At 38.8% G+C, this 26,453-nt stretch overlaps 1 protein-coding gene across 2 annotated transcripts in view; it reads left to right on the top strand.

Annotated features, from left to right (window-relative positions):
• Positions 1-26,453, top strand: part of NR3C2 (nuclear receptor subfamily 3 group C member 2) — a 208,602-nt gene that overhangs the window by 91,147 nt on the left and 91,002 nt on the right. For both annotated transcript variants that reach the window (XM_075708790.1, XM_075708791.1), the window contains exon 2: positions 23,707-23,846. In XM_075708790.1, the coding sequence (XP_075564905.1) occupies positions 23,707-23,846 (140 nt within the window). The remainder of the gene's footprint in view (positions 1-23,706; positions 23,847-26,453) is intronic.

The raw sequence follows: 26,453 nt of genomic DNA, 5'->3' as shown, positions 1-26,453 counted from the left end.
GTTAAACTGGTCTTGCGTTCTGGCTGGATGCAATAGAACTCTGCTGAAGAGGTTTTCCTCTTGTGATCTTCTAGGTTTCAGTATTTGGCTAATACTAGGAACTTGGGCCTCAGTCTGGGCTCAGAGATTTTCCTACCCATCCAGCGATTATTTATCTGAGGTTATACACGTGTGGTTATACTGCTCACCTCTGATGCCATGGCAGGACCACTCTGCTGGGAGCAGTGGTTGATCCCACAGCTGAGAGTGGCTAAAGAGGCAGAGTCCAGGGTTTGCTTGTGCTAACAGTCCCTATAAAAGTAAAATCTTCAATGTTTAAATTGAATATTCAATTTAGTTATAATCAGTAACTTTTTAATTCTGAGGCTCAAAACCCAGTGAGTGCCCTAAGTAGAGATAGGGCAAATTCACATCACCATAAACCAGAAATTGAAATGTCCCTGGAGGTTTTAATAAAAAGAGCTTGAAACCTATCTGTCAACTTCTTTAGCTGCTGACTAGAAATAAAAATCCTTGCAGAAAATTTCTAATATGGTTGTAGAAGGGATGACTTGGGATTCTGTTTCTGTTCTTAACTAAACCAATGGCTTATCCTGTCTCAAAGGGCCAGTAACAGATCAAGTCCATTTGGCATGGAGGAGCATTGTTCCCTCAGAATTCACAAGTGCTTCACAAGGGAAAACCATTCCCTGACCTACAGTTTATTTGGCTTGCTGGTCTTACTTTTTGTCTCTCCAGGAACATGTCAGTAGGGGGTGGTGAATGAGATGACTTTCTACATCATCTGGGCTGTATTTGTCATTGAATGTGATCTTCATTTTATACAGGAAATACATGGAGACAGAATAATAAGCGATGAAGAATAAGTGTATGTTTTCAGAATTTTTTTCTCTTTTTTTTTTTTTTTTTCCTTTTTTTTGGTTTGGGTCAATCCTGAGAGTTAACTGCAGTATCTCCTCCTGAACAAGAAATCTCTGTGGTGTTCTCCCTTGTTGATTTTTTTTTTTTTCTTGTCATACCATCTTCCTTGAAATGGCCAGCATGGGACTCTTTCCTAAATATTTAAGTGTTGTATTTTTATTATTTGTTTCATATCTGGTGAGGTGGGAGCACCTCCCTGTCAGGTTATCTGGTAGCTCTCACCTGCCTTGGGAAGATGGATTCTTCTGGGCATGGTTGTTTTTGTTCCAGTGGAAGTTCCCTGTGACACTTCATTGTTATCTTTGTATTTGATGTCTTAGTGGTCGGATCTCAAGATGGAGGTTAAAAAAATAAAAAAGAGGAAACAGACTCCATATTTCATAGCCACTTAATTTGATGATTATTTATACAGTAAAATGGCAGCATTAAATTTATAAGTAGTGTAGAATCAAGTTGATTTAAGTGCTTGCATCCACTATTAATCTTCAAGGAAACCAATACTAGAAAGGAAATATTGCTGTGTCCCACCTGTCTCCATAATTACTTTTTTAGTATTATATTTTCCTAACTCTGAGACCTAGAAGTAAAATGGTACTGTACAATAAAAAAAACCCCAACTGTATGGTATTGTATCTTTTATATATGTACATATTTATTATATTTTTTATAATAATAGTAATTTTAGTTATGTATATGTTAAGTCTGGGCATGATCATCGAACCTGTGACACTAAGGCAAAGCATCCTTCAGTGTGCCTCCGATAGCTTGGTAGTGTAGAACCACGTTACAAGCCCATATGGCCGCTGGTGCCAAGACATCCTGATGATCCTCCATCCAGCCTGGGCTCTTTAACTTCTGGACTGTCCTTTTAAGCTGCTATAAGTTACAGCAGGCTTGAGGTGACTTCAATTTGTGATTAGAGATGATGTTAAAAATGACCTTGCCTCCCTCATTGTATATGGAAGACACTTGGAAAGTTTGGCTAACCATTCTTCTGTGTGTTCTGACTTCACTGCGTTATGGGGTAATCTAAGAGCACTGTACCTAATGAGCTGTATGTTAGCATGGCTAACTACGAAGTTGTTGTGATGGCATCAAAACTGATTTTTCTAGCTTTCTGAATCTTCAATTACTACTTTTTAGTAAGCGAGTGTGCAGAATTTTGACCTTGATTTGTGTCAGGAAACTGAGCTGCCAGCCTTCATTCCTAAACAAGAATGTGCCTGACTATCCAAGCTAGATTTTTGAGATATACATACATTGGTGTAAGTAGTATATTTGAATTTATCATTTAAAAGTGTGAATTGTGAAGTACTGACACTATGTTGAATATTGCATATTGATAGAAATACTACATAGCTGCTGCATGGCTGCCTGGAAAGCAATGCCCACCATGGTGACCAGATTAGTTTTAGATGTACTCTACTGGGAATTGAGGAAATGTTTAGAAAGAGGAAAAAATGGTGGCGAGGTGGGAGTTGTCTGTTCACAAAACTGGTATCTTAACTTTTCTAAGCATATCTTCTAATATTTGATTTCTTACAACTTTTGAACATCTTTCCTGGAGATCGTCATATTTGTTGTGCTTTTTTTTTGAAAGTGAAAATGTTGGCATAATCTATGGAAACCAGTCTCACTTTGGTCAGTATAGAATTTGCTAGTACAGGATATTTTTGCCAGCTCCAGAGAGTTTTCTTTACTTAAGTATCAAGTTGTTAATACAAACCCAACAGGTGCTGCTTCTGAATTATGGATGATTACACAGTCGCTTTAGTTTGAATAAAGGTCTAGGATAAAATGCTTTGGGTTATTCACAGAAGTAAGCTTCAGCAGATAACCACAAATACCAAAGACAGTATTTTTACTTTCATGCAGGCATGGCATATAAGATTTCTGACTGAGATAGGAGGAGGAAAAACTATCTCCAAGTTTTGTACTTTGATGAAGAAATCTAGAAGAAACCTGGGGAATTGTATAGAAAAATATGTGAACGTACAGTGCAGTATAATCAAACCTCATGATGACACACTTAAGGAAAAAAAAAAATTTTAGCCAATGAATACAACATTTCTTATTTCACCATAGCCAAGGTTATCAAGATGGCATTGCTGACAAAAGAGAATAAAACTTGAAGGCAAGTTTCTGCCTCAAATATATTTATCTTTAGAATAGTCTAATGTGCCAATTCTGCTCTTAAAGGAGAAATAGTTTACTTACCTGACATCTGAGCCCTTTAAATCCTACCCAAAGATGTGTTTAGCATGCAGAAGAGTGAAAGAAAATGTCTGAATCTTAAGAGAAAAGCTTGAGGAAATAAGGAATGGAATACAAACGAAGGCAGTCACAAGGGAAAAACTCTTGAAATGAAAGCTTAGAAGTGAAAAGTATATGTAACTCTTCTAGTCTTCTTAACATACTGAAGTTTAGCACTTGAGTTATGGTATAACACTGCAGAAGGGATAGTTCAATATAAAGTAATTAACAAATATTGACCAAAGACTGGGGAGGGAAAAGGTGTAAAAGATTTTGTGTATTCATCCCTAGATGTAATAGGGAGATGGAAAGAGAGCGAAGAATTGCTTGTAGTCTGTGTACTCTCTTCAAATAATTTGAAAATTAGCTATAAAAGGAGTAAACATCCAGTGAAGAGAATGGCTGTCTCGCATGTTTCAATTCATACATAAATTTACAGTGAAAGTTGTGCAGCATTACAGTTAGTGCTTGTAACTTTTGCATGGGGTGTTTCGTGTCTCTTTCAGTTGAGCAGACACATACAACTTCTAGCACTTGCAGAAGTATTCTGCGTAGCAGGTTAGCATCCTTGTCGATTTACACACAAAGGTCTTCATAGAGCAAACAAGTGATACCTCTCTCTCCTGGTGAACCAGCAGTCCCGTTTGTGCACGTATTGACAGGCTTGTTTGGAATTTCACCAAATATATTTAATCCAAACTGAATGGGAGTTTTGCCATAGACTGTCATGAACTTTTACAGATTTAGTATTTAACATCCTTTCAGATCTGTGAATCTCACTGTTAGGGTGGAAAAAAAAGAAAAAGAAAAAAAAGACGATCATACAAATTTCATGAAGTATGCATTGTATAAAGAATAAATGATTATAAGCATATGGTACCTTTCCATGAACAGACTTGCATATGCATAAAACTTTCTTTAGAAGTAGCTTTGCAAACATGTCGAGCTTCCAATATATCATTCAGACCACTAAATTAGACTTTCTCCTTTCCACCGTCCCTTCCACGTTACCGTAAAATGACAAGAGATAGGAGTAAATATACTCCTTAATTCCTTTCTTCCCTATCTTTTCCCTCCCTTCTCCCAAGAGATTTTAGGGAATCATTGTTAAACATTGATACTCATTCTGGCTCTGTGATGCATAAAATGTGAAGAGATTGCCTTCAGCTGAAAGGCAAAAAGCTAGAAGGTTATTGGAAAGTACAGGAAGAGAATAACTATGTAAATAAATGATATGGTAGCATGTTAAGGAGTTGATCACACGTCTCAACGCTAATTTTGTCTCACTGGGAAAACCAGGAGCGCAATTTTTTTTTTAGTGGTTACCTGTATGACCTATTCTGTATTTCGTATATGCTCCTTGTGGTGATTTAAGGAGGTTTGCCGGGGGGGGGGGGATTATTGTTCTTTGTGCATGTCAGTTGTCCTCTACTCTGTTAGCGCTCTTCTGCAGGCTGACAGCATACGTTATAGTTTTTCTGTCAAACTCTGGAGTAGTTCAGCATTTCATTCCTGTATCTAATCTGAGATGGTTTTGAAGTGGATTGCATTGGCCCTAACAGGATGGTGTTAACAGTGTACAGCAGCTGAAAATGTCACACTTTGGCTCTGTTGCAGGGCTAATCTTAATATTGCCCTTTGTTATTCTTGCATATAATTTTGTTTTTCAGGTGGCATTGTTTATGAGGACATAGAGAAGAGGGGTGGGAGACAGAGAGGGAAATAAAGATTGTTGGACTAACAACCTTAATATACGGAAGTAAGCTGGTGAAGAGTTGGGTCACTGGAGTCATCCTTGGGGATCTGGAATGTGGGTGGGTAGATGCTAAGATCAAGTGTGAGCAATAAGTTAATGTCAGAGTATAACAATTTATAACAAGGTTTTGCATTTATTACATTTTTTGAGTAACGTGTCCTCATGTAGATTATGATTAATCGCATGCTTTGTTGCATGAAAATGTTGTTCTGATGAACTCGCAGCAGGGTAGGATGCTGCAAAATAAAGTGAGGGCTTGAGACAGGTAAACGTGCCAGACGGTATTTCAGATGGGCTCCATCATGTTATCTTCCAGGAACAAATGTGTGGGATGCAGTAGTATTTTAAGCAACAAGCTCATTTGGACTAACATAACTACATGCATTTGAAACAACTGGGTAGACAGTAATTTAGAAGGTGAACTTCAATAACAATTTGACAGATAGTGCTTTAGTGTCACTCATCAATCCGGTAATTTAGTTCGAAATATTTTTGCAATTTGTCCAAAATATCTCTGCCTGGTAGAGCATCAGATGAGATGGCTTCTTGGGTACTTTTAGTAAGGAAATTGCAGAAAACTGGGAATGAAGGACACAGCTTCAAGTAGTAGTGATTGCTTTGCATATGTGAATTTCTTGAAACGCTTGGGGACTGCAGTAATACAAAAGTGATGTATATAATCTTTCTGTACTACCAGTAATAACCAGAGCACCTCAGAGCACTCTGAAGAGTTTAGCAACTCCATGGTTGATAAAGTTAGGCCAGGACAGGTTCTCCCCCCACCCCACCCCAAAACTGCTTAGCATAATCAGAAGAGAACAATTTTGCCACTTCTTCACTTAAATAATTTAATTTTTGCTCCATTTGAGTGGGGAGGAATTTCAGATTCGGAGTGCAGGGTTATTCCTAGTAGCATTTTGGATGTGAAGGGAAGCTGTGGCAGAGATTCTCCCTTACGGGGGAGCTACCTGGAAGAAGTGCCCAGTCCCTGCTTCCCTGCCACTCTGTAGGCTGCACCCACCCTGGTTCTGTACGGCGAGAGAGTGGAAGCATATGTATGCCTAGGGTAAAAGGGCACAGAAATAAGAGATGGAAAAGATCTGCAGGAGTATCTTAACTACGTTTCTGTCAATGAGACATTGTTTCCTATAATACAATCTTAAATCCGTTCTTCATTAAAATTTTAAACCACTCAACTCCAGAGTAAAATGCTTCTGTTCCTTTTCTCCTTAAAAAATAATATGCGTATGTCTACTGAAATAGCATTATTATATTTCAGAATACCTTAACAGGCTGGTTTCTAATGAGCAATTCTTTTCTGATAGCGGTGCACTTTTTCTAGAGCACTGGAACAGCTCATAAATAGTTAATTGGAGTGATAGCCATACTTGTGCACTTGAGTAACAGTCTTGGTGGATAACTTCTCAATCATGCAAACAGGCGCACTGCAGCCTTACCAGGAACAGCAACAATACGTCAAATTTTGAAGAGGAATGGGAGTCACCGACAAACTTTCCCATCTAATTCTAATTAAGTATAAAGCTGAAGTGCATTTTCTTAAGACAACAGTATCCAAAGCAATCCAGATATTTTTCTGTAAACATTTTTTTTAGGACACGATACCCATTAATATAAATTTGGACTAAGTTAAAATGTTTAAGTCCTTGCTTTGTATAAAAGATTGTGTGTTTCTTTTACATCGCCTGTATTTCAGCTGTTCAGTTTATAGTTCATCCTTGTCATCTCTTTCATAGCATTGGAATTTAAATATGTATATCATGTTTTGTTAATAATATGGCAGCAAATTGAATTACTGTATTTTTAATGAAAGTTCTTCAGGTTTAATGAGTAAAGAAATAATGTAAAATATAATAACCCAAGTCTTAATATTTTCTTGATCACAAGTCAAGCCTTCTATATAATTTATTAAAGTAGCATAATGTCCTTAAATTTGAGGTCAAGATTTTGCAGGCTTAGCAGAGATTTTTATGCATAAGGGAAAGATGAAACTTTAAAAATATTATTTCAGCAGTTTCATAATTTAGGATTGTGACCTCATGCTCTAAGAATACTTATGGCACATCACGATCAGCAGTTTATCAATATTCATTCATAGACTTCTTAGACTCTCTTCTTATCATGGTTGCTTTTTTTTTTTTCTTTTCATGCAACCGTAGTGACTTTAAGATAGCTAATATGCCTTAAGAAGCACAGCCAATTGCTTATTTATTTGGGGGGGCTCTAACCATTATCTACAGTATTTATGAAAGCCCTTTTTATTGTTGTCTTTTCCTGTACTTTTATTTAGTTGTTATACCTTCTGCTGCCAGTTGGGACCAGGTTTTTTTTAGGAGCTATGACAGTGACCACAGGCAGCCCCTAGGGCCTGAGTTTGTGGTTGCCTGGTAAAAGCTTATCAGCTATGCTTTGACTGTGGCCACCAAGAATTTGTTGTGGCTGCACAAGTGGTTCCTGCGAAAACCTGGGGGGTTGCCATTGGTTTAAACTGTAACTATAATGGCAGAAAAGGCATGAGAACTTACATAAGCTTCTGTGGGTGCTTAAAACTAGTCCATGGCTGTAAATTTAGTGGTGTTGCATCGGTCCATAGTCAGGATGGTCAAACACTGAGAACTGGCTACAAGGAAATCCCAAATCAGTGGCATGAACACTTCACCAGTTTATTAAAATGTCCATCTGGCGTGTCTGATGAAGTATTAAATGCAGTTCTTCAGCCTACCCCCCCCAAAGGGCAGCTGGCAGCAAAATAGCACAAACTCTTGCATCTATCCTGCAAATGCTGCAGAGAAGGGCAGCAGGCACTCGTGGTACTTCTGCTGGAGTAGCTGGTCAGTGGGCACCACCTGGCCTGACAAAGGCACAGCTGTTTACAGCCATTAAGGACAACAAGATGATTCCTCAGAAGTTCAAGGATGCAGAGATTGAACTCTACAAAAAGAATAGAGCTCATGCATTGGAAACTAGTGTAATGGTTCACTTCTTGCAGGAAAAAGAAACTTCTACCTTTACTGGTCAGCAGACCTGGAGGTTTGGTTTGGTTGAGGAACAGTTAATGAAATTTTGCAGCCAAGGAAATCTTAGAAAAGCTGAGAATAAAGGCCTGTGTGTCATCTTTGTCAAGTAAACCAAAACCTGCAATGCCGTTAATCTCTAGGGTTTCTTTGGGCTTCAGCAAAATTCAGCTGTTCAGGCAAGCTCTTGAATTGGCAGCTCTGGCGAGTGTTTCCAATCAAGGCAGAACATGGCAGCTTTTCGCTGTCAGAAGGCTACGAAGCAAGGCTTCGTCCCCACCCTGGTCTGCCTTGGTATCTTGTAGGCAGAGCTGCTTCCTGACATGTTTAGAGACTGCGATAGGGGAAACTGCATGCCGTGTAATGGGATTGGGGAAATTTTCAACTTTCAGCGATTTTTTTGCATCAGATCCAAGGTCACGCAGCTGATAACCTGCAGCCTGCTCTCTGCCAGCAACTGCAGTTGGTTTCCAAATGCTTGAGAGCCAGGAGGGACTGACTCTCCAGAGTATTCTGCCAAACAGCTTGGCCTGAGCACTTTCATGAGGAGAACTGAGGTCCTGCTTCAGCCTCGCTCCGCTAGAAAATGTGCGCATTAACAGCACAGGCTTGACATTTGTAGGCAATTTCTGCCGCTTCTGCAGCAAGTTGTCCGAGCGCTGCGCTTGACAACAGAGTCACGAAAGAGGATAACAAAAGGCAGAGCAGCGTTTGCGAGATTAAAGCAGTGTTTCTGGAATGAAAGAAGCGCTGAACTTCAAACAAGTGCTTGGTATGCGTTTACTTTTATTAACATTCCTCTGTATGACTGTGAAATTTGGATAACAGCCTTGTTTCTTCCAAGCGTTAAGCAGTTCCTCGTGGATGATCTTTGAGTCCTTGCTGGTGTAAAAGGCCTGGAAAAGGTTTTAGGTGTCCAGTTCTTACAAGTGTTTTCAAATACTCAGTTTAGAAACACCGTTTTTGTAGATACGGGAGCACAGATGTAGGTTTTCAAAGAGAAGGATGGACAGTGTGCTGTCTGAAGCTAGTTTCTATGGACTCATTAAAAACAGAATGGCTCTGAGGCAAGTCCAGAAAATATTGCAAGGACATGTTCAAGGAAAGTCCACATTTGGAGTCCAGAACCACACAAAAGATGATGACACTATCCACTGTGGTCAAGCTTTTGCAGATTCAATAACTAGACTTCTATAGGTGTATGCAAAACTAGAATACATTACTTGGGGAAAACAAGAAAAAAATACATGAATCGCATAAGTATCTGTAGCTGTTAATGTGCTGCAAAAATGGGGTTAATTTTTTGCCAGCTTAAGTAAAAAAAAAAAAAGCAAACTCTTCCTACACAGAATAGTAGGATTTAATTCATCGTAATGGAAACTCTTCTTTCCAGAAGCATGCAGAAGACCTTCAGGGATGTGTAGATAACAATGGTTAGCACCACATCTGATGTTCAGCGTGACAGACACGCTGTCTTGTGTGTGCCGTTTTTAGAGGAAGTGGGTACTTTGCTTCAGTCATTTTGAATTACCAAAAAAAAAAAAAAGGTGTGAAGCAAAGCAGTATCTGATCCCTTTGGGCCTAAGCCTTCTACTTGCTTCGAACTGAAGAGCGGGGTTTCCCCTGTGGGCAGTGTTCGTGGTGGGGACGAAGAGAGGAGTCGCGGGCTGCAGTACGGCAGCACAGCTACCTGTGAGCTTCATTCACGTGAGGTGGGGCGAGGGCTGCTAACAAGATTTGTAATTGCTGGTTTCACCGAGGATAAATTAGTTTTGCATGAACTAAATCAAATATCCACTCCGGTCACAAAGTGGTACTCCCCACCCCTTTCCCTAAAGAGAGCCGGAGGGTACGAGGGAGACGGCGGCGATGAGGAGCCAAAAAAAAGCGATGACAGCTTTTTGAGCACTTTTTCCTACCCAGTTATTGGTTACAGTAGCAAGTCCAGAATCCTAGATGGAGCCGAAGGATATTAAGTTTTATGTAACTGAGCTGTCTGTGTGTTCCCGCCTAATAAGTTTTGAATGTCAGCCAACTTCAACTAAATTTGACAGTGGGTAGCAATTACCTCTTTCAATTTTAGCTGCTACCTCTTACCATTTCCATTAAAATGACTGGATGGAAGAGAGATGCCCAATTAGTGCCCCCACTAGAGGAAAGGTGATAGTTCACGTTTTTCTCCTGCTAAGTGTTGCAAATGGGAAGGAGGAAACTTTAGGAAACAAAGTTTCATTATTCCTGCTCCTGGATAACAACTTAATAATTTAAAAAAAAAATAGTAAAACCATTTTCATATACTTTGGAGCTCAGCACTTGCTTTATTTTGTATATGTTAATTGGGAATACGGAAAGCAGGTATGGAAGTAAGAAGAAGTTGTAAGTCTCTTTGTGACTGAGGTGGGCTCCTGTGCCAGGAGCTGCCTGGAGTGGTCTGAAGCCTGAAGGGGTGCAAGTGGGGATAGCGGGGGCTTCTGGGGTCCTCCGGCCATGTAATAAAGTTAACACTGTGATTGCTGCAATGTTTGAAACCGTGGGTCCTCAAAACTTGCTCTCTGTTGAGTCATCTTCTTTCTTTAAGTGCTTATTCTGCATATTGCACACCTGTTTATAGCAGAAATAATTTCGGCGGCTACAGGGGAAAAAAAAAGGCAGATTGTTTCAGAATAGGCAGAAATTGCATAATGGAGCAAAGAATGTGTGTCGTCAGGTTTTTTCTGTTTGGTTTTAATTGCACTCTGTGTAGGACCTGTTGTGTCAGTGAGTGATACTGTGACTTAACAATGAATGTAAATATCGCGGTCCTTCTATAGAAAATTGACAGTCTGTGCCGCAGACAGGCTGCATAAATGAGATCTGGGGGGTGATGGCTTAGGGAGTAATAATGTTTGCTCACTCTGCTATCCACCTTGATTACTATGTAAATTGTGTAAATTTATGCATAAGTGCATAATTATGCACACTCAAATGTCAGTTTGCCTCTACAGTAATGTGCTTTCGTGCATAAACAGTTAAACATCCTTTTCCTGAAACGGGAGGGGTGGTGGTGTTTTTAATTATTGTACCAGCTCTTGTTCCCACTGAAGTTAAATGAAAGCTGCCTTCCAAAATCAAGGCCTGCTATATATTGCAAGAGAGTTTGACAGTATGCAGCAGAGGATTGAGGAGAGGCACAGGAGCTGTGTTAGTTGCAGAACATAATTTCCTTGGGCCGTGTTTTGCTTAATACTCCCGTTTTCTTTTAGTCTTTGCTATATGAGTTTCAGCTATTCAGCCAGAGTGTGGTAGGTACAGTACTGTGTATCATTAGTATGTGAGCAGTAGAGTGAATTTCAGCTGAATAAAAATGAATTCTTTGACTTGCAATTGTGAACATTTCTAGTTTGCCTTGACAATCCTGTCAAGACAAATTTGAACTTTGTCAGCAATTGTGATTGCTTGTGGGAGAATTACCAAAAGCCTTTGCTCTAGGTATCAGTCAGTGATTGCAGCCCTCATCTGCTATTTGACCAAAATTTTCCATGGCACTCAGCAGGCTATTACTTGTCACTCTGACATATAATGGAGGGGTATTTTAATTGATTTAAAAGTTAAAATCTATAGTTATTTAATACAGTATAACTGTATTACGTGTCAGTGGTTACGCTTGCTGTGAAAATAGGGAAAGAGGAGTTGAAAGGACTTGGGGTTTGGAATCTTTTAAAAATACACATGCAATTGATTTTACCTTCTACTTATACAGGCTATCGATAGAACTTTTATTTAGTTAATGGGAGCAGAGATTTCCTGTTATGTAATTATTGTTGAATTTAAAAGGGATTCTTGAATGTTAACTGTGTGTCTAGTTACTAAAACCCGTATTTTCCAACGTGCAATAGAACTTCTGCTCCAAAGTCCTCACTTTTGTTTTATGACCTAAACTGTTCCTCTGTCATGATCTCCAAGTGTCTAAAGTAGGTATAATTCTATCCAAATCCAAGGGGTACGTAAAATTAAAAATTGCAAATCACTCTAAGGCTGTACAGCATGAGTGCAGTTGGTGCATTTGCACACATGCAGATTATGTGTATGCTGGAGTATGAGATCAAATGCTCTAGCAATACTGTCTTCTCCATTGCTCTTGCGGGTGCAAGTATGCAGTGTCTTTCTAACTGGTGATGGTGATGATTAGTTCAAAACATCTTTTTCTATGTGTCCATTTCAAAACAAACTCTCTTTCAAGAAAGAAAATGAAGAGGGGAAGGAAGGCTCTACAAAGATGAGTGGCTCACATCTTTCCCCCTCCCCCTGTCATTCAACTTACCTGGCTTTCTAGGTTAGGAAGAAGGATAGAAAGAATATGTGCGTTCCTTCTACAATAGTAGGATGAGAAATAGGGCTGTTGAATACTCATTAACGTATCTCTCTTTTGGCCCGTACTGCTTGACCCTCTGCCTAAACTATGGGTAAGGGAAAACAGAGGGACTTGAAGTGTACAAATAAATGTGGTAATCAACGATATCACCACCAACAGGAATGACTGTACTTTACCTTGGTGTAAATATAAAATAATAATGGTCACTTTGTTTAGCAGAGGTGGGGCAAGTGGGAAGTGATGTCCCTGTCTGAGCTGGAGCTGCTCCTTGCCGTATGCCCTGCTAATCACAAACTTTACAAGCAGATACGAAGCCTGGAAAGAATGTTTCACCTGTGGCAAAATTCACAGGTTGGACTGGGATCAGAATACTTTTTTAAAAGTATTTGATTTTCTATCAGTGTATTTTCTGAGGAGGTACCACAGAGCCCTTTACCAGCAGCTGGTCATTTTAGACAAGGAGTTACATACTTGCTAGAGCTGTGCAGGGTAGATGTTTGCCTCCTGAAGGTAAGGCAGGAGGAGGGTTGCATAGCTACTTGTTTGCACTGAAGAGAAAATGGGACTGTTTTTATTATTTCACCCTGGTTGGTGAATACTCTGTGAAAACATGAAAGCATCCTCTATGGAAAGCTGGCCATTATGGAACAGTTTAACTGAGGAACTTCACGGTGTGCTGGTGAAGAAACATAACGTATGGGTTATATTTGAAAACCGGGTTATATGTGGGATTGCATACCTAGAAGTTATAAGCTAGTACGTGATGGATTTGGGTTTCATTTTGTGTTTCCAAAACATCAACTCTTCATCCCCAGCCTTAGAGTGACACCTTTATATTAGATACATAATTTGAAGAAATGATGGCTGGACAACATGCTAATATATTGGAGGAAATCTAATTGCAAACTGTTGGTAAGCATCCTGAGAGACAGAGAGACTGGGTGATATTTGCAGATAGGCAAAGGCCACTGGAGATGTAATTGGCCAAGCAAAGAAGCCACAGTCAAAAAAATGAGGGATTGTTGCATGAGGGCCAGCTTCACCACTCACAGAAACAGGCCACATGAAGACCTGCCTGAATACCTGTCCCTATCCCATTTTTCCTTCTTTGCTTTTTTTCCTTCTCCCAGAAGCTGACAGGTATGAATCCCACAACCATTTGCCCTGTATTGGCTACTCAATGCAGGCATATTCTGCTCGCTGTAACCCTTGCGTCTTCCTCAAGAATCATGACTTGTCTTTTTATTATGCTGTCAAAAGTAGCAAAAGCCTGTGAAGGTGACAGGAGGGGAACAGTAAAGAAGATAGAAGTGGAAACCGCCCTGCCTTCTCCGTCTTCTAGTTTGAGGAAGATGTTTTATTAGGGCCATGGGACCAGGAAGGTGGAAAAGACAAATTTACAAACTACGCCAACATCTGTGTAGTTCCCCAACCTAGAATTGCAAGAGTCATCTTATTTCTTGTATCAAGTAATAATTATATGCATTAAAACACCATGAGCAGCTTGAATGTCTTAAAATGGAAAAATGGAGTTAAAACGAAGCCTTCATTATTTCAAATAGTGTTTTTAGAAGTCACAGAAGATATTTCAAAATAATGTGACTATTTGCCTTTTTTTAAAATATCTGTTAATCAGAGAAGATGATAAAATTGGAGTTCGGCTTTTACTGTATTATCTGAAAGAAGTGCCAAGCTGGAAACGTCCAGTAAAACATAAAGCACTGTGCCTAACCTTATTAAGGTTTATTACCTTTTGATTAGTAAGATGATCTTTGGCAGATTATTTCTTTTTCCAAGCTTCCTTTTACAAATGCACGTAGAACTCGCTGCACATTGCAAGATATTTAAGGCTGTTCATGTCAGGAATTTCTCTGATACGTTTATGGGCTTGGGTCTTATTACTCTGTTCCGTGTTGGTAACTCATACTAAATAATATCGTGAGCTGTCTGTTGCCTTTCATTTTTCCCTACGCCTTGTTTATGAAGTTTAGGTTAGTGTGCAGACTTTCCTACTTCTATTTTCTGTTCCTATGTGGAATTATGATATAGCATACACTGGTACGGTAATGCTGATACGCTTTCAGCATCCATACTAATTTTGTCTTGTTGGCTGTGGGGGGCACAAGGGAGTTGAAAGGGCAAACCCCCCCGCTTTCCCCCCATTAGATTCTTTTGGCTCAAGCAATAATTATACATGTTGCCTTTCAAAGCCTGTGGGATTGCTCTTATGAGTAAAGGTCTGCCATACTGGGGCTTTTATTTGACAAGTTGGAAAATAGCCTTTGTTCCCATGGTAACCTTTTTTGTGCTTTGGTGCATTTTTTCCCTATGGTTTCATGGTTGCTCTGGAGGTTTTTCTATTGTGGTATTTTAATCCCCAGTAGACTGGGGATGGCAGTTCAGTTTACTTTTTGCTATTATGAAATATTTTAATCTTTTTCTTTTCTGTAATTTGATTACAGAACTCTTGTAAACTTTTTATATTGTGTGGTTAGGACATTAATGGTGTGGTGGCTTTCTCTGTGAGGATATCATGCACTCAGAAGATAAAGCAAACAGTCTCTAATAGGAAAGTATGTATGACTGGACCAAGCCGCTTCTGTTATAAACTAATGTTTTTTGATATAGGTATTCTTTTAGGGCTTATGGGGCCGAGCCCTTGCCAGACATACCAAGCAGATTTTTGTCTCTGCAACAGAATGACATTTCTTAAGGTTGAAAATGATCAATACTCTGGTCATCAATGTCATTTCAGGTTGCTGTAATAAGGGTTTCGTAAAATAAAGCTTTCAAGCAAAGGCAGGTATTTTTAGGAGTTGCTTGTTTAGACTCTGAGGGAGGAACTTGAAAAAAGTAGTGAGCTTTATTTTGAAAAGAGGAGGCTTTTTAAAGAGATGTTCTTATTACTGGTAGCATCTCCCCGCATTTGGCTTCTGTGTGTATTTTGCTTTTTCCTTGCTTGTTCAATTTTTCGTTGTCCTCAAATAGCAGAGCAAAATAGTCACGCAGTCTTGTCTTGCCTGCAGTTCCTCATGATAATGGCTTCCTACTGGTGCCCCTATCAGCAGGTGAACCTCACTTGAATCACTGCGTTTTATACAGTGTTAAAATATTGCAGACCAAGAAGGCAGCAGAGCCTCACTGAATAGACACTACTACGCTCTCGTACAAGAGTGATCAGGATGCGTAATTAGTTTACTTATTTCTCAGTGGTGGAAAATGAGATGGTGCTATAAAAAATCGGATTTTCAAAGCTGCGTTTCTTTCCTTTTAGTCATGACAGGTGAGCGGGTGCAGGAAAAGAAAGAGTTAAACAAACTCCCCGCCCCCCCAATAGACTTTCAATAATTAACTAGATCATTTTCCAGATAAACCGTTCCTGCCTTATCTTGCTATACAATACATAGCAATTTATAAGCAGTAGCACAAATACCAACATTGCATGCATTTAAACTGCACTAATTCTATAAGTGGACCAAATATGAAAAGTTAGAGCTCCAAGAAAAGCAAATGTTCTGTGAGGCTTACTGTTCTTCTCTGGCTTCCAAAGTTGGAGGTTTTCTCCCAGTAGGAAACTCCCTGTCTAGGTTAACCATTCCATTTCAATAGATAACTATATGTACTAAAAAACCAGCAGAACAAGTAAATTTTATTTCCCTGGGGCAGTCGGATCTTGGTACATTGTGACAGTACTTGGAGGAGAAAAGTGCATTGCAGAATAATATTAGGAGGACGTTATACTTCTCTGATCACTAAATCAGTGGGTAAAATGTAGATTTATTTCTTTAGGAGATAAGTGCTCCTCAGTTTCAGTCCACCAGAACACACGTTTGTTTGTGCTTAGTTTGTTTGTTAAGTTTATATTTTTCTGTAGTCCACAGATTACTTTGAGGTAAAATTTGGATAGCCAGCTATAGTTGCTACCGAAAGATTTCAGTAGAGAAGGTCAAGGAAAAGTCAAGGCTTACAGCTGGACTGAGGAAAATGCTGGGTCCTGTCAGCATCCGCTAAGGTAAATGGAAATTGAAAGGGCTTAGTGCGCGTGCTTCATTTTGTAAATCAACATATGCCTTAAGGTTAAACTAAATAAAGGAACCTGTTCGCTGGTGACTACAGCACAGGAGAACCCATCAGCTTCTATTCGCAGAATAAACACTGCAGTTTAAATGCTTTTTTAAAATCCTGAGTGAATCTTTTTAATTGGGGGGTGGGGGGGGGCTTGGGAGAAAGGGTGGAGCCTTTTCTTTTACCAATGCACATCAGAGTTTGTTTGTTACCATAATTAAAATCCAGGTATGAAAGTGTGGTATATGACCCTTAGGCATTGCTAAATGAAGTAACTTAATGTGAAAGCTGGAGCTGCTGAGGAAAGAAACCACCTGATTTCACAGTTTGCTTTCTCTTAACTAAATGTGCTTTCCCCTCTGATTCCTACATGTTTCATCATACTAAGCATCTCTTGAGAGAAAAAAAAAGTATAAATACTGGGTTAATTTTGTAATTTAACCATTTGTATTAGGGTTGTAGTGTTTGACGTTCAAACAATTGAAGGTTTTCTGTCTTGGAATAGAACATCTCTGTCCTTAAAAAAATTGAGACTAACCGCTAAATTAAATGTAGTATCACAGCTACTGAATTTTCTGTGGTGGTTTTTTTTTTTTTTTTTTAAGTTTCTTAAAAATTATCTTCAAAGTCATAGGTGGCAGAACAAGTTTATTTTGGGGAGATACTGGCCATTTTTTTTTTTTTTTCAATTACAGCAAGTAATAGTGGATTGCATGTGTTTATCATTAGTTGAAACAAAACAAAAATGAATAAATGGTAATCCAAGTAAGAGCTTCAGGATCCTGAAGTTTGGGACGTTTCAAAAATAATTGATTTATAGCACAAGAAGGTACTATTTTCTACGTCATTTTTCTTCCTTAATTGAATTTCCTGAATATTTCACATGGAAAATGTATTTTCTGTAGATGGTTTTTACGTTATTTTGTTATTCTAGTAGAGAGAAGACATTAAAGAAAAAAAATAATTTTTTCCCTAACCACTTACACTACTTATGGATTGATACAATACTGCAGATATCAGAGTGAGTGTGCACTGCTTTAGATGTTACGCTTGATGTCTATCACCCATAATATGCACTGTACACAGTTAGCTTTCCTAAAATATTTAGACCTTGTTCAAGATTTCCGATTCTTACAGGTTTTGTTTGGGGTTTTTTTTTTTAATGGTTTAGTCTTTAAAAAAAAAAAAAAATCTTAGCCTTTTCTTTAAGGCTGCAGGTATAAGGGTTGGTAGTGGCCGTATGAGTCCTATTGTTTTATCCGGGGAAACATAACCGTTTCTGTAATGTCTGTCTTCATCTCCACAGGAGCAGGATAATGCCCTGAGAAACTCAGCCAGCAGAATTCGCGGCTAAGTTATTTAGCAATTTGTATGCCTCTCTGCTAAACATCAGAGGGTAAATGTTGCTCCGCCTGCATGCAGGAGCGTTGCTGCTGAGGCTCAGGGGTGCTTTGGTTGCGGCGGTCCATCCTTAGCTCAGCGTTCATGAGGTCCCATGTGACTGATCGTTTCATCTCTGCACCTTTTGACTTCTCCGTGCTTTCTTGGTCTGCTGACAAGAAGATTGGTTTATATAGTCTGACATTTAAGAAATACCATTTTCCAGTCTGCTAATCTGCTTATGCAAGTAGTTATAGGAGAGAGCCAGGGTGCCTTCCTGCAGTGAAACTTCTTAAAAAATTCAGGTTACACAAGGTGAACCTGATACTGGTCAAACCTTAGTATTGACAATTAAAACTACCAGCATGGAGCAAAATCTGGGAGATGATACGTGCCCCTGGTGGAGGTCGTGACCAACAGAATTGTGTAGTGGTCAAATAATCTATTGGACAACTTTTTGACCAGTATAACATTTTCCAAATAACTGGTAGAGTTATCCTGGGTAGTGAAATTACTGTTTCCATGTGAACACGCACAAAAATAAAGGAGGTAATGTGAAGAGGAGATGGTTATGCTATATGCTGTGACAGCTGAGTGAATGATGAGTTAAGGAAAGGAAGATACTAGGAGACCTGCTACAGAAGGAGGGGGGGGGGGGCAATTTGGAGGGGGAAAAGAGTATATTTCCAGGGTGGCATAAACTTGGTACTCAGTCTCTTGATTTTAGTCCCAGGTTGCGAGGAGTTGTGCTGTCGTTCCGTGCGGGAGTTTCTTGTCTCCCTGAGGCGGCATCGTCTGGCCTGCTGCATTGGGGTTGGTGGGGGCCAAGCACGTGGGGGCTCTTGGGCAACTCCTGGGCAACTCTTGGCTGCCTCCGGACTGAGCTTCCTTGGGTGTGAAAGGTGGGCCAAGCTCTGGTCTCCATGCTCAGCCAGACCGTCCACGTCACGGCTGTGAAATGCCATCGAAATACACAGTTCTTGTTCCGGGCCACGGGAAGGTTAGTTTGAGTATCTGTATGTACAAAGTTAACTATCGTATTTTCATGTGCCAGTCCTCAGCAGAAGATGACTCTCGTTGGAGGTTACACCCCTTCAGAAATGAGATGAGAGGGTAGAAGGAAGATGCTGGCAGTCTCTGCATCTTGAATCTCCTGATTATTCTTACTCTTAAAGGCTTTTTTTTTTCTTTTGGTGAAAATACGATGCGGATCTCAACTTCCTTTTACCTTTTGTTTTCGTATAACTTTATTTATTGAGGTGTACCCAGGTTCCTTCTGTTTGTTTTACTACCAGAAAATTTCTGTATGAAAAAGTCAATGATGTGGAATTAAAAAGGACTCATCTAGATCTCATAATAATAAAAGCGCTTGGAACAAATGAGTTTGGGATTCATATTGTGGCTTATGCTTCTTTGGAGTGCTTCATTTTGTCATCAGAGAGGCATCGTTTGTTTAAACTGTGCTCCTGTATGACATCTGGTTTGAAAAGCATAATAACCTATATAATCAGCTTTTAAAATGCTGGATTAACTGTGGGTTTATTGACTCTTCTTTACAAAATCTGTTATTTCTAATTAATTCTCCGTGTAACTATCACTAAAGCCAACTTGCAGAGACACAAATGAGCTTGATGGCAATGGCTAGTCAAGGTCAGCATTTAACTGCCAGCATTTGCACTGTTAAGGATAATAAATCAGGCTTACTCCTAATCACATACCCTACAACGTGACAAATGTTAGTGGAGCCATCTAAGCAACCATTTTACAAATCATTTAGAAGATAAGTTTGGCATTGTTAAACTGTTCCATGGTGCCCTTGGCTGTAAAAGCGTTGTGATAAAATATGTATGCTTTGTTAGATCTCCTGTATTTGAATCCTGCAGAGTGTGCATGGGGGGGGGGGGTAGGGGGGTGTTTGCTTTTTTTTTTTATATTGGAAATAATGAGAAGTGTGAAAGTAATAATACCTAATCAACCTATGGAAACCACTGGCTTCTGAAAACAGTCATGAGTAGCCAGCTCTGTGGCACTATTTTGTATTTCTTGTGTTTTCAGTTAGAAGTTTATATTCAGAGTAGGTTGCTGCCCACAGGAAATTTTCTGGGTCAACAATAGTCCATTGTGTGAAAGTTTAAAAAAACTGTTAAATATCAGAGCAAGAGTTGTTAGAGCCCTAATTTGGATTTGGAAAAATATGTAAACACAGTGTTTTCACTTGGTCTGAAGTTTAAGACTCAGTCCTGCTGTGGCCCACAGATGTCATTAGATTTAATGTGTCATTCAAATAGATACTTGGCAGTAGGCTAATTGCTGTCTGGGGAGTCAGTTGTAAAGTTCCTGATCTTTTTTTTTTTTTTTTTTAATAGTATCTGTTCTTATTTGGACCAACTCTTGCATTTTTCAAAAGAGAGAATGATGTATTACCTAAATAATCTGGATTATTGTAACTAAACTTCTCATCTGGAGCAAAAAATCAAACTGAGCTCCAAAAAAGAACTAAAATAAAATTAATGTATATGTCTGTTATAATCAACTGAATTTAACACTGAGTTTTTACCTGTTAAGTGTTACCTGCCTGTAACTTTTCCCGCATACCAGTGTACGTTAGGATTACTTGATAGAAATTTATGGGATGTTTCTGTGGAAAATTAATGAAAAGGGAAATATTTAACTTGGAGCATGCATAAAAAGCAGTTTCAAAGTTTGGAGGGGTTGGTTTTTTTTTTTTAGTATACCATTTCTCCCTATATATATTACAGGATATAAAGCTATACTGATTAATTAAATAATTGGTTTAATAAAAGCGATGAATAAATAAAGGTGTTTCTGTGTCATAAACACTGGATATCTGGCCTTGAAATGAGGGCGGAGAGGAATTTCGCTCACCAGTCAGATCTTGAAGCAGATCTTATTCACCGCGGTCAAGCTACTAAGAAATGAATGGCAGCCTGAACGTAGGAGAGATTGAGGAGGAAAAGGTGTAACCATCCGTGCATGCCTTGTTGAGAAAGAAAAGCTTCCATGGAGAGAGAGGCTAAATTTGAGGTTTAGCAATATGATTTGAGCATTTTTTTTGGACTCAGCCTTTTACTATTTGCAGGTATGCACAAACACCACTTTACCTTTGTATGAGGTAATATAACAGCATTTTGAACTGGCAAATACTTTGGTGTAGAATGGGTGAAAGAGAACACAAGAGATTTTGAAAACAAGCCAAACATTGTTCATTAGAAGACAGTCATAGCTAGAGCTGGCACAAGTTGGACAAGATTTAAATATCAATGTTTCTTTGCAATAGAGTATTTGAGAATTGCTCCATGTTGGATACTCCTATTAAGAATGAAAATACCTCATTTTGTGTTTTAACCTATTCCACTTTTAAACTGATTAAAAGGATGTATGGGAGTTAATTGAATTTTCTTCCAGAATGTTAAGTTTCCACCTGTGATGCTGTGGCTGTGTAGTTGAATAAGTGCTTTGTATTCAAGCTATACCTTCACCTTTCAACTATATTCAAGCCCTTTGTTTAGGGAAGCACTGTATAAAATATGCTATAGGTTATGTCTTAAGTAGGCATTTAATAATAGTCATGGATCAACTGGTGTCTCAATGTGTCTTTACTAGCTTTTTTAACCCAGTAATTTTCTGCAAGTGAAATTTTATAGGGTAGCTTGCATCTTAAAAAAAGGCTCTCCCACCTTCTGCAAATCCTAGATGGCAATTTATTTTCAACTAAAAATAATACATACTTATGTATATATACAGTATGTGTATATATAGAGAGAGTGTGTGTATCTCTGTGTGTGCGTATATAAATGAAAAACATGCGCACTGCTGTGATACCCTGGAAACCTCCATTTCTCCACAGGAAAAGCTGTCTAGCAGAATTAGCTTTTTTTATATATTTAAAAAAAAAATACACTGACCTTTTTCAGAGTAGAAAGATTAGGAAGATTTTTGCTAGTCTTATGAAGGAACGGGAACATGCAGCATCAAAATTACAAATGCCCCAAGACACTTTGGTGGTATGTCAGAATTGAGATGTTTCCCTTCTCAGACAAAATACCACTATTTGCAATGAAAAAGGAAAAAAAAAAAAAAATTTCCAAGGAGTTAGTTTTCCAGGTTATTGACTTTTTGTCTAGAAAGCAGACACCTTTTGAAGAATTTTGTTTAATGAGAGGCTTAATGTTTTTCATGCAGTATGAAACATGCTAGAAGGAGAAAGTCCTGTTCGTTGCCTAAACAAATCCAAATGCAGAGCTGAATACCAGCACAGTCTTGGCAAATCCCGAAGAAGGATCTACCCTTTCCTTAGGGGTAGATTAATGCAGCGTGCATAGGTATGACTGTGACTTGAGCACACAGAACTTATTTTAACATAGATCTGGTGAGGCTTTCCTTTATCTCTCTAACAGATGAGCTAATGCCATCACCTAGCAATTATCAAGTAGTGTGATGTTATGTAATGAAAGTATAAATAGCACGAGGACTAAAACTAGTAAATCTAACAGACTAGCAAGCAGACAAGAGAAGGAATAATATTTGGAACATTTTGATTAGCATCTGAATGTTGTCATTTAAAAAGACATTTAGATTTGATGTTACAGTAAAGCTGCAGGCCAGGAGAGTTGTGGTCCTTGATCTGGAGTGACATTCGTGCTGTGCTCCTGGATAAATCACTCAGTGTCTGTATAGCTCTTTTAAAGGAAGATAGAAAATTGGAAAAAATCAAAGCGTGCGTACTTGAAATTTCTTAAGCAACCTGGTTATCTTATGCTTGAATGAAGACTACCAGTGAACTTTGTTTCCCAGTGACTGACCAACAAATAGCCTGTGACCTGCAGTTTGAACTATCAGATTATTTCACCACCAGTGTAAAGTCTTTTAGGGTTGTTTTTGTAGTTGTTTGGCAGCATTTGGAGACATAATGTGTGAAGAAATGCAAGAGGTCACGTTTACCTGGAGAAGAGAGGCTGTGTGGAAGGAAAGACTCTCCCCAGCCCTCCGGAGGCGTGGGAGGGACCCAAAGCTTTCATCTCCTTCAGTATCTGGCACGTTTCTCCAAGCATGCCGATTACATTAGGGTGGCATTTCCAGTTCCCAGGGGAAGGAGGGTGGGAGGAGACTCGCTGCATCATAAAATGTGACTTGTTTGTGAAGAGTGCTGTCTTTTACAGTTGCCAGTGGAAAATACTTTCTAAAGATACCTTCGGAGAGTCATGGTTTAAAAAAAAGCTAACAGCAGAAATGCCCTGTATTTTACGAAGGTGGTAGATGGTTGGAGGTGGGTTTGCAAGATGCATCAGTCTGCGAAACTTCGGGATGGTTTCTGAACCTCTGGTGCTGCTTTTCTGGCACCTACATTCATATGGAAGGGTCTTCTGCTCTTGCAGAATGTAATAAGGCTTCAAAACTACTTCGGAAGCAAGCTGTTAAATTACTGAAATATTAGATACAAGCTCAAGGACCACTGTAGTGGTAAGCAGGAATGCAGGCGGGAGAGTACATACCACTTTGCTGTGCTACTTCATAAAATGGTCTTAGCAATTTTATTGCAGGTATTCCTTAGCTGTAAAGGCTTGAAACAAACAAGCAGAAAGAAAATTTATAGCTATCAGGTCGCTGCCAGAGTGGTTTGTTTGTTTGTTGTTTATTTTCAGTTTTAATCATCTGCTACCAATAAATTCCACTGCCCTTGTGGTAACTTCTCACATTAACATTGATATATTATGGGTGTTTTAAAACAGACAATAAAAATATTGCACTTACTAATTAAAGCAATTCATGTGCTCAACCAGGCACTGCCAGAAAGAGTTGTGGTTTTCTAATTGTTAGGTGCCTTGAGCAATATACCTGTTATAAATTCTTAATTGAACTTTGCATTGTGGCCAGTGTGATTTGAAATATTCATAGCTGTTTTGTTTGGTTTGTTTTTTTTACTCCAGCTCTTCATTGAGAAGTGTATCAACTGGATCTTCAAGACCTTCCAAAGTGTGTTTGGTGTGCGGAGATGAGGCATCTGGATGTCATTATGGGGTGGTTACATGTGGCAGCTGTAAAGTTTTCTTCAAGAGAGCAGTAGAAGGTAAGAAAACTCAAAACAACAAACATCAACAAAGAAGAAAAGACAAAATATGTGTGGGGTTTTTTTTTAATAGATATATATATACACTCGCACACTCATGTTTTCCTATGTGTTTTCTGCCATTGATAAAATTCTGTGGTGTTAATCTTAAAAAAAAATGTTGAATGAATTCCAATTACGCGTGGTATAATTTATGTAGAATGTGCCAGGGTGTTTTGCAATGCACACCTTCAAAAGGATGTGTTGTTTTACTTCATGTTGCTGCTGAATCAGGCTTCTTCTCCACCCCTCCAAGTGGATTTTTGTAGTTTTTAATGGACACAGGTACAATTGATGTAAACATACTCCTGCTTCTCCTGTACTGGAGGATGAATATGGTTGTCTCGTCATGCTTTGGCAGCCTTGTATGACAGTACAGTTCACTCAGGTCGGTTATCTCCCTGTGGGTACCTCCAGGACTTTTGACTCAGTGGTGCATCTGCTTTGTCTTTCAGCAAGAGAAGTGGCTTTACAGTACTGTAGTAGATTGGTGAGGAAGCAGGAATTGATCATGGTGCTTTTCTCATGGATTGTTTTCTTCATTAAGGACTAGGACTTTCATGAGGACTATATTTTGATAGCTTTATCATAGGAGTGTTTTGCTGACATCTCCCTATTGTATGTTAATTCTGGTATAGCTAGTCTTTCTGGGCATCTCAATAGAAAGAAGAGTGCTACAGGACCTGTGGCAGGTGTTGCCTCTCCGTGACTTGGGTTGTTAGGGTAAAAGAAAGTGTTTGACTTCTACAGACTTTGTAAGCAACTTCTTCAAGTGATAAAAGTTAAGTTTTTAATACCTGATAAAGAATAAGAGTTCATGTCATGCAAAGGACATAGATACTGTGTGGGTTTTTTGAAGTCTTTGCTGATGAGTAGATGTTTTTACAACCACTGGTGAAGCAGGCGGTATCTACTTACTGATTTACTTTCATGAAGAAAAACCTAGAAGGAAGAAAATAGGCTCTTAATATGGTGTCCAGCTTGTGCACTGAGAAGAATGAGGCAGTGTGTGATGTGATTAATTCCTTCTGTGATCATTAAATCTGCTGCTGATGGCAATAAAGATTTAGCGCTCTGTTAAATAGACCTGGAGGGCCTGTGCGTCATTGAAGTCAAGACCTCATGTAATATCTCTCTATCAATCTATTTATCTATCATCAAAAGTGTCAATCTAATTGAAATGAACTTCCCAAAGTTATAAGGACACGGAAAAGGTTTCCCCCTTCTGAAACCATTTTCTCTTACTGTTGTGCAATAGGCGACCTTGATACCTTCATACCCTAACTTCTTCCTTGAGTTTTCAGTCACTTAATGTAGCACATGAACTGGAAAACCTTACTTATTTTCAGTGACTGATTTCCTCTATGTGTTTCCATGCCACATCAGGGATGGGTCTTCAGACATCCATGTCTAAGTTGGCCTCTGAATCATGAGGATATTTTTTTGTTTTGGTGGTGGTGGTGAGGTTTTGCATACACCTGCACATACTGTGTGAAGTAACCACCTTTTGGTACCTTCCTTCTTCCTTTCCTGCCTTCCAAGAAAGCTTCCTTTCCAGTCTTGAATCACTGTAATTTCAAGGTACTGTGTATCTAAATTTACCACGCCCCTCTCTTTTGATGTCCTTTCAGACATAATGTGATGTATATCCCTATCCAACTTTACAGGAATTTATGAAGAATTACCAAGTGTTCCCTTTAAGAATTAACAAAGTAGCAAGACAATGTTTCCGAGCCTCAGAAGGCGAAAATTATTAGGAAAGAATTACTCTAATCAGGCATAGAAATAGGTTGTTTTTTTTTTTTTTTTTTAAGATGTAGTTAAAAGTCATCAGTAATTACTGAAAGTTTACAAGTTAAGCAAAACAAAACTCAAAAAATGAAAGACAAAACAACCCTATCATCCCTAAAAATTGAAGATGGGGGTTTAAATTAGCTTGAAATACTTTTTTGTTGTTATTGTTTTTTAGAATTATTATATTAACATACATGTTCCTACCAGTGGTATGTGAACACTGTCTACACTTCTGCTTGGTATGCACATGACTGTGAGCTCTTGATGCACCAGTAGCATTGTTGTTATGCAAACACTGAAAATTTGGCTTGCACTTTTCCGGTTTTATATATAATGTTTTTTTCATGTGTGTGTATATATATGCATAAAAGTACATTGTAGGGTATTAGCCATAAAAGTACATAGCAAAAACATAATATACATTTTGGCTCCAAACATCCTGAAACTATCAATGTGAATAAAAATTTGTGTAGGTAGTTTTGTAACAACAAAAATTTTTTGTAGAGTGATCATAAATTTTTCAGTCAGGTACATGACCAGTAAAACACCCCATCCTGAAGTTTCCTATTTTAAACAAAATATTTGTGGTAATTACTCTGTATCATATGTTCATGAGGATGTTTTGAAAACTATGGTGGTTAAGTGCATGGTATAAATAAAAAGTAAAAGTCAAAGTGGAAGAACTACCTTAAATGCAGATCCTGGGCATACCTGTCTCAGTTCTGAGCTAAAGCTGTATTCTTTACTTAAGTGCTTGCATTCTTGTCTTTATTA

Source organism: Pelecanus crispus, chromosome 4 (genome assembly GCF_030463565.1).
Source record: "Pelecanus crispus isolate bPelCri1 chromosome 4, bPelCri1.pri, whole genome shotgun sequence".
Taxonomy (NCBI): Eukaryota; Metazoa; Chordata; class Aves; order Pelecaniformes; family Pelecanidae; genus Pelecanus; species Pelecanus crispus.
The sequence above is the reverse complement of the archived record's forward strand: the minus strand, read 5'-3'. Positions and strand labels throughout refer to the sequence as shown.